Source organism: Gobio gobio (genome assembly GCF_949357685.1).
Source record: "Gobio gobio genome assembly, chromosome: 4".
Classification (NCBI taxonomy): Eukaryota; Metazoa; Chordata; class Actinopteri; order Cypriniformes; family Gobionidae; genus Gobio; species Gobio gobio.
This window is the reverse complement of record NC_137100.1, coordinates 13616726-13635454: the sequence shown is the minus strand read 5'-3', so window position 1 is coordinate 13635454 and position 18729 is coordinate 13616726. Positions and strand designations below refer to the sequence as shown.

The 18729-nt window shown below is 37.0% G+C and overlaps 1 protein-coding gene across 3 annotated transcripts; it reads left to right on the top strand.

Annotated features, from left to right (window-relative positions):
- The first annotated feature begins 3355 nt into the window (after positions 1 to 3355).
- hepacamb (hepatic and glial cell adhesion molecule b) lies at positions 3356 to 18297 on the top strand. Of its 3 annotated transcripts, XM_079813967.1 has the most exons (8): positions 3507 to 3667; positions 10274 to 10615; positions 10712 to 10993; positions 12395 to 12488; positions 12581 to 12666; positions 15120 to 15190; positions 15532 to 15907; positions 17359 to 18297. In XM_079813967.1, the coding sequence occupies exons 1-7, from the start codon at positions 3580 to 3582 to the stop codon at positions 15859 to 15861; spliced, it is 1293 nt and encodes a 430-aa protein (XP_079670093.1). In that variant the 5' UTR covers positions 3507 to 3579; the 3' UTR covers positions 15862 to 15907; positions 17359 to 18297. The 3 variants fall into 3 exon arrangements, with proteins under 3 accessions (XP_079670094.1, XP_079670093.1, XP_079670095.1); XM_079813969.1 differs by lacking the exons at positions 12395 to 12488; positions 12581 to 12666 and having other exon boundaries at positions 17359 to 18270; XM_079813968.1 differs by lacking the exons at positions 12395 to 12488; positions 12581 to 12666 and having other exon boundaries at positions 3356 to 3667; positions 15532 to 18296.
- Positions 18298 to 18729: the final 432 nt, after the last annotated feature.

Below are 18729 nucleotides of genomic sequence, written 5' to 3'. Positions count from 1 at the left end.
GCCCCGTGGAAAACCAGCTGTCGTCTACATACTGTAAAGTGCTTAAAAGTTTGTCATTGAAAAGCATCTGTAAATTTTCTGGGATTTCTGCCAATCAAAATCTTTACTACAGTTTTACAGCATATTTTGACTGATAAAAAGAGAGACACCTAGACAAAGAGAAAAAAGGATGTAAAGAGACAAATGGACCTATCAATATTCATCATACAAAGGTTTTAAAAGAATGATTAATAATCAAAAAGTTGAACAGATTGTGTCTTTGTCTGATAGTCAAATTATTTAGGTAAAACTTATATCAGCTCATATCAAATCAATTCAATGATATAAAGCATTGGAAATAAATGACAAATCACTGACAGTAAACCTGAAGAGATTTTAATTAAACTTCAGCAAAGGACATCTGTTTTTCTCTCTCCTATTGTTTTAAAATTTATTTTAAAATGTGCACTGTAAAAAAAAGTCACAATTTACTGTATAAATAGGAAGGAATTTGTTTTTGTTTTTTTTACAGGTGTTTTACTTGTATTTTGAATGATGCATTGCATTGTGTTGTGTTGTGTTTTAGGGTTAACCGAAATTTCCTAAAATTACTGTATAATTTCCGGGCAGAAAATTACCAGTACATTTTCCGTTTTTAAAACTAGTAAAATTACAAAAAATAAAATTCAAATATAAAACAAACTGAGCTGCATTCATCCAAATGGCAATGTGGTAGCAGTTACATTGTGTTTTTAAAACTACTTTAAATTACTTTTTAATAAATATCTTATATTTATTATGCCTGCAGAATGTATATTAATTGAAAGTTTGTATTACATGCATATACTTCATATGTGTGTATATATATATATATATATATATATATATATATATATATATATATATATATATATATATATATATATATATATATATATATATATATATATATATATATATATATATATATATATATATATATATATATATATATATATATATATATATATATATATAGTGCATCCGGAAAGTATTCACAGCATTTCACTTTTTCCACATTTTGTTTGTCAGTCTTATTCCAAAATGGATTAAATTCATTATTATTTTCCTCAATTATACAAACAATACCCCATAATGACAACATGAAAGAAGTTTGTTTGAAATCTTTTCAAATTTTTAATTTATTTATTTAAAAAAAAAAAAAAAAAATAACATGCATGTACATAAGTATTCACAGCCTTTGCTCAATACTTTGTTGAAGCACCTTTGGCACCAATTACAGCCTCAAGTATAAGGCTAATAGGCTATATAAGGGTACAAGCTTGGCACACCTATTTTTGGGCAGTTTCTCACATTCTTCTTTGCAGGACCTCTCAAGCTCCATCAGGTTGGATGGGGGGCGTCGGTGCACAGCCATTTTATGATCTCTCCAGAGATGTTCAATCGTGTTCAAGTCTGGGCTCTGGCTGGGCCACTCAAGGACATTCACAGAGTTGTCCCCTAGCCACTCCTTTGTTATCTTGGCTGTGTGCTTAGAGTCGTTGTCCTGTTGGAAGATGAACCATCGCCCCAGTCTGATGAGCGGGCGGCCGGCTCTAGGAAGAGGCCTGGTGGTTCCAAACTTCTTCCATTTACATATGATGGAGGCCACTGTGCTCTGGGACCTTCAATGCTGCAGAAATCTTTCTGTACCCTTCCCCAGATCTCTGCCTCGATTACAATCCTGTCTCAGAGGTCTACAGACAATTTCTTGGACTTCATGGCTTGGTTTGTGCTCTGACATGCACTGTTAACTATGGGACCTTACAGTATATAGACAGGTGTGTGCCTTTCCAAATCATGTCCAATCAACTGAATTTACAGCAGGTGGACTCCGATCAAGTTGTAGAAACATCTCAAGGATGATCAGTGGCAACAGGATGCACCTGAGCTCAATTTTGAGTGTCATGGCAAAGGTTGTAAACAGTAATGTACATGTGATTTTATATATATATATATATATATATATATATATATATATATATATATATATATATATATATATATATATATATATATATATATATATATATATATATATATATATATATATATATATATACATACAGTATAATAGTATAATATTTGCATTTGTAAGCAATTGTTTTTCAGCCAAAATATACTTTAAATAAATTAAAATGAAATTAATTAATATAAAAAATAAAAATGGTCCAACGGTCTCCATTGACTTTGTATTGCATGAGGCTGCTTCCTTGTCATTTCTGACTAATAACAAAAAAACAACAATGTCTAAAGCCTGCTAGGTGACAGGGTGTACAGCAAACAAGCTAAAAAACAGAAATACGTTTTTATAAGCTGTCCACCCCCCCCCCCCCCCCCCCCCCAAAAAAAGAGCGTTTAAGGAGACAAAAGTGGATACAGGCAATAAGACGTGTAGCATCAGGAGGAGGAATGGGTACATTTTGGGATTCTGACACTCAGTATGTCTCAGTATGCCTATGTGTGCAGTAAACATTTTGTCACTGTTAAGTCAAATATCCAAATGTCAGTTTTATATATAATATTTCCTGTCGCTGATTGCGTTCCCCTCCAGTGGGTCTAGTTCTCATTGTCGTGCTCTGTCTCAATTGCCTGTATCCATGTTTTTGTCCTTAAACGCTCGCTTTTTGGGTCAACAGCTTACAAAAACTTCTGGGTTTTTGGTTCTGGGTTTTATATCAGCTTTTAGACATTGTTCTGTTTTTTGTTATAAGTCAGAAATGACAAGGAGGCCACTTCACGCAGTACAAAGTCAATGGAGAGCGTTGGTTCTGCTCCCCCTCATTGGTTCTGTTTCTTGATGTGCCTTGTGACCAGTTTTATGATTGGAAGTCAGATTCAGATCAGCTTATGAATTTCTTCTCTTATCTTATTTTTGCCTTATCTCCCCTTAATTGATGTTATTAACAATGAGACGGAGGGAGATCATGACGCAACAAGTGCATTCTGTATCTGCCAGGACTCAAAATTATTATTGTTTTTATAAAATAGGGTTGTATGATCATGAACAAAAACATATAAATAATGTCCATTTGGATTTTTTTTTTATGTGTGTGTGTATCAGGAGAGGCATAATGCTAGTCTTGCAGTATTGTCAATGCTCCTTTTGTTATTGTTTTCCATTATTTTCATTCATCCACATTTTATTTAGCTAATATGAGCGGTTTTGTTGCATAATTATCTTTTTTTTATGAATCCAGTGCTTTATTTGATTATTATTATTATATTAATTATTCAAGGAAATTTCATTTGTGAAATACAATAAACAGTCAGGCCATGAAGCAACAACAACCTCCCCACACATATATTACCACCCCCTTCTCCCCCTTACACAAACAGACCTATTCAATGACTCACAAACATGCTATCATGGTGCACTGGTGGTGTGAAAGCATGTACACATGCATGTGTGTGTGAGTGCGTGTTTTTGCGTGTGCGTTTGTCAGCAGCATGGCATAGCCCAGCCTCGGAAGGAATGGCATGACTCTGAGTTGGGGGACAGGCTCTGAGAGAACAAATCATGCTAATTGTTTTGGGAAGGCTGTGAAAGTTAGACCCAAGATGAAGGCAGAGAAGGAGGCTTTCTCTTGGGTATCAGCCGCTTTTGCAGCACCTCTCCTCTTGATCCTTGCAGTTCTGATTCACTCAGGTAAGAGGGATAAATGTCAATTTATATTCAATGACAACACTGCACTGTTGGCCTTGACCGCGAGCTTATGGCGTAGTACTGGCTGCAGGTCAAAAATTAATTTTTTGTTTTATATTGTCTGTTTTATATAAGATATTTCGAGAACTTTAATGTTATAGCAAAATATACAACATTTGGTCACTTTTGGACACTTCTGACATACTTATAATGTATGAATTCCATAGCAGATAAACTATGAAATCAAGCAGCAAGCAAATCATTCTGAATTCTTTCTTTTAAACTAATGTCACCTTTTTGAGCTTTTCATTTTGTAACTGGTGTCATTGTGATGGATGGTTGACTATCCAAATAGGTTTCACTTTATTTCAATAGACTTTAGACATTCTACTAACTATAAGTAACGTTGCAACTACATGACAACTAACTATCATTAGATTATTAGTAGACTAGTAGAATGTTAGTAGACTGTTAGATTAGGGTTATGTGTTAGGGTTCAGGTTAGTAGAATAAGTTGACATGTAGTTGCAAAGTTGCTTATAGTTAGTAGAATGTCTAAAGTGGACCCATAAAAAAACCCAAAGATTTTTTTCTTCTTCATGTAATTACATTAGAGCATAAGAAACAAATGGGGAAAAAACATTTTTGAAAAATGATATTTTATTCATATGTTATGCTATGTCCACTGTAGTCCACTTATTTTTTATCATTCACCAATCAATTTTTAGTTTTTTTTTTAACCAAACTTTGAGATGATTCTCAACAATGGTATGAAAGATATAATGGAAGGAATTGATATGTGGGTAAAATGTGCATAAATGGGCAGTCCCATTCAATACAATGTATACACTGTATGTAATTTGCATAATGTATTCTATGGGCAACATGTAATGGAAAAAACGAAGTGTAATAATGGGAGTTATAATTGGCCCCATTTTCATATTAATATCTAATATTTCATAGGAATATTGATATATAATTTATTTCCCTATTGACTTGTTGTGTCTCCCAAAATGCCTGATAAACATGCTTTAGTCCTGGTGTCCTCTACAGTAGACATGTATGAAATCAATGCCCTGTTTTGTGACAGAAAGTCATATTTTGATTAGAAAACCTAGAGATGAAAATTGAAAATTTGAAAATTAGTCAGATTTAAATGAAAATTACTAAATATTATCATATTTAATTTGTGCCAAATGTTATCACTACATTAATGTCAGTCATTTTTAAAGACCAAGGAGAATTTGTTGTCATGGTGAAACCTCCAAACATTTAACATCTCTGAAAAGCCCCGGACATCCAGACATGTATGGTGACATGTATGGTGTCAGAGAAATTCACAAAAATATAATGTCCACTGCAGTGAACAAAAGTCCATTCCTGGGTCCAGGATGTGAACAGTGTTTTGCTTGCTTTCCTTAATAAATGGCTTGATATTTGGTTAAATAATGACATTCAAACATTTTAAGTGTTACTAAATCTATAATAAAAATAAAAAAACAACACCTGGAATATTTCTAACACACTCAAATGAAAATTTAAAAAAAAATTGTGGAGTAAAATAAAAAGACCACGAGATGCTGTGTTTCTGTGATCTGTAAGTGTTCGCCTATCCGGATCACAGCAGTGTCAGAGCAGATTGAGACAATAGGTTACTAGAAGGACAAAGATGGATGGGCTACTTCATATTCCTATTTACAACATCATGAAAACCCATTCCTATCCTCACATCATGACTACTTTAGAAGCTGTTTGTGTTGTACAATTGGCCAATGTTACCATCAACAGAGCCACAGGAGCCCCGTGTGTCACTTTTCATCTCATCACACTGATTGTTTGTCGCTCTGTGGGCCCTTTTCATTCCAGGAAATTGGGCCAAACAATTCAAGCTTTTGTGTTCTCATCTCTGGCAGGCCTTTCGCACTGTAAGCGGTTACCAGGGAGATGGGCTGTTTCCACACAGAGAAAGACAATACTTTACATTAAGTTACTTAAGGCTTTAAAAAGTGATCCACTAAAAATATTTATTGAACAGTAGAGAAGAAAAGCATTTTTTTTCTTATGAAGCATTGATATTTATTATTATTATCATGAATGGCATAAATGACAGACTGATAAGGAAAACAGATAGTGATATGTGAACCCATATTTGATGTAGTAATATTATTTTTCAAAATACTACAGCGTTTGATTGGACTGTTTTTGACATCAATAACAAAAGCTCCTTCAAAGAAGCGAATGCTTTATTCAGCAAGAATGCATTCGATTGGTCAAAAGAGACAGCAAGGCATATACATTTCTATTTCAAATAAATGCTATTCTTTTGAACTTCTGTTCATTAAAAAATATAATGCAAAAATATCATAGTTTCTGCTTTTAACACTGCTTTTAACACTGATAATAATGAAAAAATGTTTCTTAAACAGCAAATCAGCATATTAGAATGCTGGAAACTCAACTCTGCCACCATAGGAATAACTTACATTTTAAAATGTATTAAAATAGAAAACTGTTTTTAATTTATACTGTGATAATATTTCACAATATTAAAATGTTTTACTGTTTTCTGATCAAATGAATGCTGACTTAGTCAGCAAAGAAGACTTATTCAAAAACATTAAGAAATCTTGCCAACCCCAAACTTTAAAGCATAATATTTTGCTACAACAAGTTCGTTTTTATTATTATTATTATAATTTGTTATCTGAGCCTATCTGAACAGACATGTGATCCATTTTTGGCCTGTGACCTAGCCATTTGCTATTACATATGTGATTTGATGAGTCAATATCTGGAAAAGCTCAGTTGTAAAGGGTGTTTTAGGCTGTGCAAGTGTCCTGTATGAAGGTTATGGTGTTTTTCTGTCTGGCAATGGGATCTGATGAGTATTATTATGGCTTCATTTGCACAAGAGTGCAGTGAAGTAAGACAGAAGGCAGGGAGAGTCTTAACAAACTGACACATTAAGTGTAATCTTCCCTGTGCGTGTAGAAACAATAATAAGGGGACTGGATAAATCTACATGCACTACTGAACAATCATCGAAAGTGAACACATATGGAACTTAAAGTCTGAATAATATGGAAATTCATCACGTTTAACCCTCTGGTGCATCTCTGTCATTTTGACCAAAAACTTTACTTTACTTTACTTTTTCTTACTTCACCGGAATTGTGTGAAACTTGGTAAAAGTCATGGACATGATTCGAAAAGGTTAAATGGTCCTGAAAAAAATAGTCACACTGGACTCCTCACAGTCAAAAATGACCGCTTTGGAAATTAATGGGAAACGAATTTCATCTAGTGGAAACTTTTGCTACTGCGACCAAACAAAATCTTACTGAAAGCTCAATTTTTTAGATATCAAACTGTTAGATTTATTTTTTACATGTTTTGGAAAATATATACTTCATATAAAAATTGAAAGTAAACATACAATTCTATAACTTTTCTCACTTTTTTTAACACTTTAGCAATAATCTGCCGTGTCATCTTTAAAGAGACCAATCTTACACTATAAAATAAATTGTGCTATATGGCACTAAAAGGGGTTCTTGGCTCGTAATCATAGGGGAATCTCTTTACGTGCTGTATAGCACCAATCTTGGTGCTCCAGTGGTTCTTCAGTGGTTCGCCGGTTCTTTGGCTGAGGTGCTATATAACACCGCTATATAGCACCTCAGAACATGTACAGAACATGTTAAGATATGGTGCTATATAGTACCAAAAGTGGTTCCCCTATGATTACGAGCCAAGAACCACTTTTAGTGCCATTTAGCACCATTTATTTTTAGAGTGTACGCCTGTGCTCCAAAACATTCAAGATTTATGACAGTTTAAATTGGAAATTTCATTTTCAGGTCTATGCTCAAAATGTGACTAAATTGATTAAAATATTTAATAAAAAACATTGAAGTGAAATATAGTGCATTCATTTCATGACAGCCACGCAAAGAGGGTATGCATGTGTAACCCCTCCTGTTCAAGCCACCCACTCCAAGCGGGACTCGAACCCTGGTCCGCCGGCATGAGAGTTGGACACTCTAACAAGGATGTTAAATGCTGCAACCTCTAGCGTCAGTTGCAAGAGCGTCTCTTGAGATCAGAGGAGTGAGGTTTACTCACACAGCGACTACTAGCTGGCCTCCGTTACACATGTTAATTATCTTATTGTGAATGCTTATTATTGTTATTATCAAATAATATTTAATCAAAATGTCATCAACTGAATCAAAATGTCATCTACTGAATCTTTCTGTGAAATGACAGACTTCTCTCTGATGATGTATGCTGGACTCCTCCAATCATTTTGTCCAAATTCTTCCAATCGACCTCAAGCTTGCATTCTGCCGCGAACAAATCAACACTCAATGCAAAGTCCCCGTCCCTGTTTCACTCAGATGTACATCACAATAAAGATGTCGCCACTTCCATTACATATCGACTTTAAAGACTTTAAAGATTGAAATGTTTAATTTACTTAGGCCCAATTCTATTTTATACCCCTTTGCCTTCCCCCTACACGTTCCCCTTGACCCTTGAAACAGATTGCCAAGGTGTAGGGGTGAAAATATTCCCCTAAGAAATGGGACACCACTACTATATACCATTACATGTCATCATACCCGTTTCATTTATTATAATGTCCTGTGACATTTAACCAGTACAGCAATGAAGTGCGTAGGCTATAACTAACCGTAATCGGGCGCAAGCACGTTTAACAAATTACTCACTCCCAACAGAGTTTTGCGCTGTATTTGGACTTAATAAAATGGCGCTCGTTTGCAGTTCAAAAACGTATGAGCCAGAGTTTCCTAAGATGATACAGAATGATACAGAACATTAATGTCATGATCTGTTAAGATCTGTTGCCATTTCTATTACATAGTGACTTTTAAGACTGAAATGATGAAATACTTACACATATTATGATTTCACAACCGTGTTAAATCAGCCTTTATGCATGTGATAATTATGTAAGTAATTTATCAAACACTTTAGTCCCTAGTGTCCTACAGTGCACTTCAGGTTCAATCCTTCTGGAGAAGACTGAGGTGAAGTGCTTTGCTCAAGAGCATAATGGCTCATTGCATTGGGTCACTTCTTGTGTGGATCAAACCATTAACCTTCTGATTATGAACCCTGAGCTTTACACACCACACGACCATTAGTTGGATGCAGGAAAGTTTGTGGCATGTATAATGCATGTTGTAAATATTTCAAATTAATTGTAAAGAATACTTGTGGGTGTTTTTTGTTTTGTTTTTAGTTAAAAAAAAACACTATGCAAGCAACTAGACTTTAAATGTAAGATTTATGTATTTGATTTGCACATAAAATTTCCATCCATTTTAGATTACAGTTTAACATAAACACATTAATTAACGTAATGCATATTTTTCAGTCATAAATAAAACAGGTAAGATTTCTGCACTCTATTTGTATCCATTTGATTTTAATTAAATTATCATTTTCAAAATACATTTATTCAAATTGCTGAGATTCAGCATAAATCTGTTCAATGTGAATTCAGTTAAAAAGTATGAACATGGTTAAAATAAGCAATATTAAAATAAATAAATATTTTATAAGGTTTATTAAAGATAAATGTATATTGTGTGTTTCTTACCTGTTCAATTTATGTATGACTGACAAATATCACATATGTTTATGTCTAATCCAAATGAATGGACATTTTATATGCAATTCAAGCACAAATCTTTTTGGTAACACTTTATTTTATAGTATCCTTTTTGCATGTACTTACTACAGTAATAACAGTACATTATTCGTAATTACATGCATCCAACCCTAAACCAAATCCCTAACCCTAACCCTAGTAAGTATATTGTTAATTAAAATTACTCAGTACTTAAATGTATGATTACACTGTAACAAGAACACCTTAAAACTAGCCTGACAAGCCAGACCCACATCAAGATTGGCAGGGCTCAATCCGAGGGGCGGGATAAACGGTTGTCTTTCAAATTCCCTCTGCACATAATAGGATAGCGCTATAACCAACCAGAGCAATGAAGAAGGTGAAGCAGAGCTAGTTGATAGATTAAACTTTGGCCGTATCCGGTCTGCAAAACTCAGAACGCATCTTCCTTTCTTAAGAATGCCTTCAGTGGCGTTCTTTGTTCTTTTCTCAAAGAAAAGCTTAACTCCAAGTCTTCCAGAGTTGCGACCAAAGCCGATTCAAAAGACCACTGTTCGCCAGCTTCTTTGTTTACAAGTAGCACGCGGAACCGCCGCAACTCTGCCGTCATTATGTTAAGCCCGCCCACCAACTCTATACACGTTGTGATTGGCCTGACCAGAGTTTGGTTTTTCCAGCTCGCAAGCCAACGGAGAGTTTCTAGACTACCCTGGCATCAAATTAGATTTGCTGCCGCTAGGGTGCGTCTAGATTTCAAGGCTACCTTAAAACATAATAAGGCATACATTTAGGCATAAATATTTATTTTGATTGCAGTCAGCAAGATCAGGTAATGACAGTTTATGAACTTGATAATGATGTCACGGCAGCTGACTTGATCTCTTCACCTTTTGACAAACTAACATTAATCTCATAAAGAAGATGTTTAATAGATGTTCATGTCACAGGATGTGTTCAGGGGGTGAACATTACCAGTTTTGAGACGCTGATCAGAGGGACAGTAGGTGGAGAAGCTCTGCTCTCTGTCCGATACTCAAGCACCAGTCAGGATCCTCCTGTAATCAAATGGCAGCTGAAGAGGGACAAACCAGTTACAGTGGTGCAGTCCATTGGCACGGAGATCATTGGTAACCTGCGGCCGGAATACAGAGACCGTATCATTGTGTTTGAGAATGGTACACTGCTGCTGCATAACCTCAGGCTGTCTGATGAGGGCACTTATGAAGTAGAGATCTCCATAACCGACGACACCTTCACTGGAGAGGGCAGCATCGACCTGACGGTGGATGGTAAGATTCTTGTTTAAGAAAATTGTCAAAGACATTTGGGAATCATTATGATTCCATTAAATCATACTAATAAAATCTTGGCGGATGTTTTACCAGAGCCAATCTCTAAGCCACACGTCCTCATGGTCACTTCCACTGTTCTGGAACTGACAGAGAATTTCACGCTAAACTGCACCCATGACACGGGCACAAAGACCACCTATGGCTGGGCAAAAGGTGGCCATCCTTTACTAAATGAGACCCGTTTGCTGCTGTCGTCGGACCAGAAGATCCTGACCATCACACGCGTTCAGATGGTTGATGATGATGTCTACAGTTGTATGGTGGAGAACCCTATTAGTAGCATGAGAAGTCTGCCAGTCAAACTCACAGTTTACAGTAAGAATGGGAACATATGAACATCATGAATCATTTTAAATACATTGATACTGTATTATACACCCATCAGGCATAACATTATGACCAAGCAGAACTCATGTACAGTAGCTGCATGTTTTATTATTGCTGCTATGCAAAAATATGACCATGTTTACAGGGTCGAAGTTTACAGTTTAAAAGTATCATATTTAGTGTATCTATTTTTCTAGGATTTCTATGTTTTTCAGAGAATTTATTGTCTTGTATTATTATTTTTGTCTTGCATATTTATTGTCTTGAGTTACTGCACTTTATGTAGTTTTTGAAATTGAAATTGCACCATGGGCCTGAAGAAACTCCATCTCGTTCCAATGTATACGTGTTATATAGAGGAAGGACAATAAAAATGCACTTGACTTGACTTGACCAGTGAAAGGTGAAGTGAATAACACTGATTTTCTCTTCATCATGGCACCTGTTAGTGGGTGGGATATATTAGGCAGCAAGTGAACATTTTGTCCTCAAAGTTGATGTTGTGGGGTGTTCCCGGTCTGCAGTGGTCAGTATCTAGATGTCTAAGGAAGGAACAGTGGTAAACTGGCGTCAGGGTCATGGGCGGCCAAGGCTCATTGATGCATGTGGGAAGCGAAGGCTAGCCTGTGTGGTCCAATCAAACAGACGAGCTACTGTAGCTCAAATTGCTCAAGAAGTTAATGCTGGTTCTGATAGAAAGGTGTCAGAATACACAGTGCATCACAGTTTGTTGCATATGGGGCTGCATAGCCGCAGACCAGTCAGGTGCCCACTGAAAGCACCAACAGTGGACACGTGAGCATCAGAACTGGACCATGGAACAATGGAAGAAGGTGGCCTGGTCTGATGAATCACGTTTTCTTTTACATCACGTGGATGTTCTGCTGGGAAACCTTGGGTTCTGCCATCCATGTGGATGTTACTTTGACATGTACCTCCTACCTAAGCATTGTAGCAGGAAACGGTATTCCCTGGTGGCTGTGGCCTCTTTCAGCAGGATAATGCGCAAAAATGTTTCAGGAATGGTTTGAGGAGCACAACAACGAGTTTGAGGTGTTGAATTGGCCTCCAAATTCCCCAGATCTCAATCCAATCGAGCATCTGTGGGATGTGCTGAACAAACAAGTCCGATCCATGGAGGCCCCACCTCGCAACTTTCAGGACTTAAAGGATAGGCTGATAACATCTTGGTGCCAGACACCACAGCACACCTTCAGGGGTCTAGTGGAGTCCATGCCTCGATGGGTCAGGGCTGTTTTGGCAGCAAAAGGGAGACCAACACAATCAGTCATAATGTTTTGCCTGATCGGTGTATATTCTATAAATATGTTTATGTAATATTAGCAGTTCTTTAGGAAACAAAATGGCCGAAAATGTTCTTGTTTTCAGAAAGGAGCTCCCTTTATATCATACTGTCTACAGTCGGCATCTTCGTCCTCGTCACCCTTGTAACCATGTGTGCTTGCTGGAGGCCATCAAAAAAGTATGAATCTATTTTTCTTTGCCACTCAGCCATCATTAAGTTAACAATATTAGTGTAAATTAACATGTCACCATAAATACTTTCATTGACAGATCAAAAAAACAGAAGTCTAAAACTATCATACCAAGATCCATTTCACAAAACCACCACATCAGGTATCATGATGTCAAGCCCGAGGGTATGTATTCAATGTAATTATGTTGTTATTTAATATTGATTTCCTGTCCATTTTGAATGTTCATCAGAGTAAAAACACCATGGCTAATAAGCTTACTTTACTGATATTACTTGATAAAAAATGTGAATGATTTTCTAAAATAAATATTATGATGCATAATTTTCTCTGTTTTTATATTATATTAATTAATTAATTAATTAATTATATTATATTATATTATATTATATTATATTATATTATATTATATTATATTATATTATATTATATTATATTATATTATATTATATTATATTATATTATATTATATTATATTTGGAGCGGAGTAGTAACTGATTACATGTAATCTGGATTAAGTAATCAGATTCTAAAAAATTTAATTGTAATTAGATTATATTAAATTTTAAAATACTCGGTCAGACTACACTTACTTTTTTATTGATCAGGATTACATGTTATTCTGACAACGGCAGCCAAATATTCATTGATTCTCCCTACTTTATTTTTATATTTTAAATTTTTTACATTTCTAAAAACGCCTACTGCTTGTATGTTCAAAAGTTATCACTGAACACTGAGACCCACACAGCATTTGATTTGACTGGATTTATAGAAATCAAACACTTTTAAGTGTTTTCTCAACATTGCATCAACTCCTGATTGACACATTCATTATTATTTGAATTATCACTCAGTTTCAGTGAGTTATTTAACCTAATGTCTTCAGAAGGCTTTTGTCTTTCAAACACATTAAAATTTACAAATTCACATAATTTCATATTTATATGCAATGCAGGGATTCCCCAACTTTTTTGTCAGCTGAAATTTCTTTGACCTAATATGTTTACTTATATTTACTTGAAGTGCCCCCTGAGATGTTAATTAATAATAGGTCAATAAATTAAATGTAATAATAAAATTGTCAATACAAATAATAATAAATAATATATAAATAATACAATTAAGTGCACAGTTCTTTGATGTCGGTAGATGGTCACATAACATGCAGGCAAACAAATAAAATATTTTTAAATCTGTTTTTAGGAGTGTTTTATTTTTATTATTTTATTTTTAAAAATTGTATGATTTAATTGCTTCATAGCTTTTCATTAAACTCATGACTCTGGTCTGAAAAACCCTGATGTAATATAATATTTAATGCACTTCATGTTGTTGATACCAAAGAATGGAATATATTTTCTTTTTTCTTTGTATTTTTATATCAGTAACCGATTACAATTTGTAAGTATCTACCGAGCTTTGATTATATTATATTATACACCGATCAGGCATAACATTATGACCTAATATTCTAATATCCTAATATTGTGTTGGTCCCCCTTTTGCTGCCAAAACAGCCCTGACCCGTCAAGGCCTGGACTCCACAGACCCCTGTAGTTGTGCTGTGGTATCTGGCACCAAGTCTTGTAGGTTAAGAGGTGGGGCCTCCATGGATCGGACTCGTTTTTTCAGCACATTCCACAGATGCTCGATTGGATTGAGATCTGGGGAATTTGAAGGCCAGGTCAACACCTCAAACTCGTTGTGCTCCTCAAACCATTCCTGAACCATTTTTGGCTTTGTGTCAGGGCGCATTATCCTTCTGAAAGAGGCCACAGCCACCCGGGAATACCGTTTCCATGAAAGGGTGTACATGGTCTGCAACAATGCTTAGGAAGGTGGTACGTGTCAAAGTGACATCCACGGGAATGGCAGGACCCAAGGTTTCCCAGCAGAACATCACTGCTTCCACCAGCTTGCCTTCTTCCCATAGTGCATCCTGGTGCCATGTGTTCCCCAGGTTAGTGACGCACACGCACCTGGCCATCCATGTGATTCATCAGACCAGGTCACCTTCTTCCATTGCTCCGTGGTCCAGTTCTGATGCTCACGTGCCCACTGTTGGTGCCTTCGGCAGTGGACAGGGGTCAGCATGGGAACCCTGACTGGTCTGCGGCTATGCAGCTCCATACGCAAAAAACTGCGATGCACTGTGTATTCTGACACCTTTTTATCAGGACCAGCATTAACTTCTTGAGTAATTTGAGCTACGGTAGCTCGTCAGTTTGATCGGTCCACACGGGCCAGCCTTCATTCCCCACATGCATCAATGAGCCTGTCGGTGGTTCACCACTGTTCCTTCCTTGGACAACTTTTGATAGTGCATTTTTGGAGATGCTCTGACCCCATCGTCTAGCCATCACAATTTGGCCCTAGTCAAACTCGCTCAAATCCTTACGCTTGCCCATTTTTCCTGCTTCTAACACATCAACTTTGAGGACAAAATGTTCACTTGCTGCCTAATATATCCCACCCACTAACAGGTGACGTGATGAAGAGATAATCAGTGTTATTCACTTCACCTGTAAGTGGTCATAATGTTATTCCTGGTGGTGTATGTATATTATATTAATTGTATTATATTATATTATCTAATTGTTAATTTATATATCTAGATGATGTCATCCCAATAATGACTGATCATGAGCGGAGGAATCCTGTATCACTCTACATCTTAAAAGAGAAGGTATTATGACATCATTGTTTAATTTCCCTCTCCCAGCGCACCCACTTTATGGTTAAAAATAGCCTTTCAAGTGGATGAGTGGTCCATTACCTCAGTAGAGCTGTCTGTGAGTCAGAGAGCAAAGGTTGAACTCAGAAACATCTGACTGCTTTAGAAACATTTCTTTGTGTCACACATTAATATTCATGTTTTCACCGCATATTCTAATATACAGTAGAATAAGTTATGTTATTATATCTGTGTTACAAGAATAGCCTAGAAGTTTTCCATGTCTTGATAATACGAAAGTGCAATGATGTAGGCGTGCGAAGACTGTAAATGCCTGCACTTGACATCCTCAGGATTCTCCTCCTGGCGAACCAGCGTCAACATGTGAAACTTGCAGCTCCGTTAGCGGCAGCCCTCCAAGCTACAGCAGCTCAATACCTCCTCCATCCGACTTGCTTGAGCCTCCAGCACGCTCCTCTCGCAGATACCCTCGCACCTCCACCAAATCCCCACCGCACCATCGCCGGAGGAAGGGACACAGTCAGAGCCCACCAGCCCCTTCCTCGCCCCGCAGCCAAGAGTCCGGCCGAGTCTCACAGTCCCCGGCGTCCTCGTCTCCAGCCAGGAAGCCTGAGGAGCCATCCGCCTCTCCAAAAGAACGCAAAGGCTCCCCAAAAACATAGATGTCGATGAACTGACCACGTCTGCCGAGTCCACATGCTGCAAAAAGTCAGATAATGACCTGCACAAATACTTTTGCGTTAATGTGTGTAAATATGTAAATACACATATATGTGTCTATGCTCCAAAATGATGCATTTCAAACTTGTTTAGCTTCATCATGTTAAGACACGTTTTATTTGAAAGCATATTGTGAAGGTTGAGTTGATCTAACACACAAGGGGCCAGATTTACTAACAGCCTGCGCCAGTGCAAACCCTCTTTTAGTGTTAAAATACTACTGTCAGGATTTACTAAAGACACAGTGGAAACATTAGCGCTGGAAAAGGAGTGAACAGAGTTATTTTGTGGCGTTTGTAGGAGAAATTTATGGGAGGAGAGTATTTAAATTAATCATACTTAAGGTGATTTGCTACGGTTTGCGTTCGTCAATTTACTGGTGTTTGCGCCATTTACCGCCCCAAAAAAGCATGTCTTAAACCAGACACCTACTGGTAGGTTGCGTTGGTCATTATGAAAAGAATCCGGCTGTGTCTGTGTTCTTTAATTTGCACGTCATCAGTAGATCACACACAGAACTTTCCACTTCCATCGGCTCTTTTATGGAATTGCGCCTTCACGCTAATTTGCCGTTTAGTAAATCTGGCCCTAGGTCTCTTCACTCTCAGAGATGTCTGGGTCCTGCAATGTGATTGTTGGCTTGGCAACATCTTTCATCCAACATCCTTCAGTGTTTTCTGACATAGTGTTATCACACAGTTCCAGTAGTCCAGTGGTTCCCAACCTGGGGTACGTGTCCCTCTTTGGGGAACATCAGAGTTTTAAAGGGGGTATGGGAATTGTATGCTTCGAGGTCAAATAGGGATGCAAAAAAACTACAATAGAACTTGACGATACTTTGGCATTTTGTTCTACAACCTAAATCACACACACACATACCGAAAATATGAATTTTGAAGAAGTTATGTTTATTTTTGAAAAGCTATGTTAGCTAAGAAGGTTTGGGGTGTGAGTGTGTGCAGTGTACATTGTAGAACAAAACATCAAAGTATTGTCAAGTTACTGTATGTTTACCACAGGTTTTATTTTGCTCATAAAATAAATTAAAAAAAAACATTATAAAACCCCATAGGAAAATGCGCATCGAGGGAGCATATCGACCGCGAAGGTGGCATTCGCGAGCACCCTTCTGAAACCGAAAGTGACAAATGGGACACCCTACAATCTTGTAAGCCATTGTAAGTCCACAAGACCGAAAGTGCACATGAAGTGTGCCATTTGGCACAGGGCCCACAGTCCCAATTCAGAGGCTGCATCATTCAAAGGCCGATTGCGTCACCACTGCATGGCGAAGGCTGTCCCAATTCGAAGGCTCCTTCAACTGCGGCCTCCAAATGTGTCCTTCATTTCCCGTGACATGAAGTATACAAAAGGAGGGGTGCTTCTTATTTCTTATTTGTGCATCCTTGTTTCCTTACCTCGCTTCCTTTCCTCCTCAGGAGCCTTCCTCACCTCATCGTGGTGCAATTTTAGAGAATTGAGATGTCCTGCACGATGGCTGAGCATGAAGAGATTCTGCGTCACGAGCTGGAGAACATAGGACGAGGAAACGAGGAAGCATCAATTTGAGTATTGAGAAGCACCTTGGCGGGCTTGCCTAGCCCAGAATTCATAATGCATCAATGACGACATGATTTTTTTGAGAGAAATTGCAGAATTACACATTTAAACTTAAGTAATGGGTTTCAACTTACTCAAAAATACAATTATAAAAATGTAACAACAAAAAAAAAGTTTAAAGTGGTTCAAATGTTGACTTACTAGGATACGATTATATATAGTTTATACTCTTTGTTAAATACAGAAATTGTCCATTGTGTACATATTTAGACAGTTTGTGAACAAAACATTATTTTCAAACAGTTTAATAAGTCCAGTACAAACGTTACTGTCGCTCATCAACAGCAGCTGTCACAGTTGCTAGGCAACAAGAACAATCCTCCCTAGGCTAAACCATCCCATTTGACAACGCTCGTTCCGACCTTTCGTGACCTTCGAAGGTGTGTCCTTTGAAGTTTGTGTCCTTCGAAGGATGCAGCCTCTGAATTGGGACGCAGCTAATACCGTATCACCCATAGCAACACTTTAGCAACCAACCAGAATTCCCAACCAATTACCTACGAACCACCCAGAACACTCTGGCAACCACCTAGCAAGATTTAAACAGCCCAAGTATTCAAATGTTTACAATTGTTGCAAGGCTTTTTCGAGCCAACAGTGAATGTTTGTCTTTCCTTTATTATAGTTTTTATTTCTTCATTCTCTTAAAGAACATGAACAGGCCTGTTTTTATTGTGGTGAATGTAAATGACAAGTAGAGTTGATCTGTAAATGTTAAATAAAATATTGAGAAAGATCTAAATGCAATCTTTCACACAACTGATGAGATTTTGCACAGTGTTTCACCCGCTAATAATCTGAGCATTATGTAATCGTGTCTCTCTTGTTAAAGTTCATACTGTTCCTGAAAAGGGAGAGACAATGTGCCTGCTGATTCACACAAAAGACACAGTAGGCTCCTTGTTATGCATAGGCACGGCCGTTGAGAACAGGCATTGTAAAGGGAGCAGGCTGATCTTGTGTTGATTCATACCCATGCATAAATGTATAAGTTGGAGACAGAAACCCAAGAATGCTAATAGCTTACCCTGTGGAAAAACAATGCCACTGAAATAGTTGTTCAGGCATGCACAAAAGTTTTGAAAGACTACAAAGAGAACCATAAGTAGGACATTACATAACAATAATGGCTATTTAAAATGACAATTTTCTTGCCAAACCAAACGTTTTATCTTTGTAGTGAGTTTGTT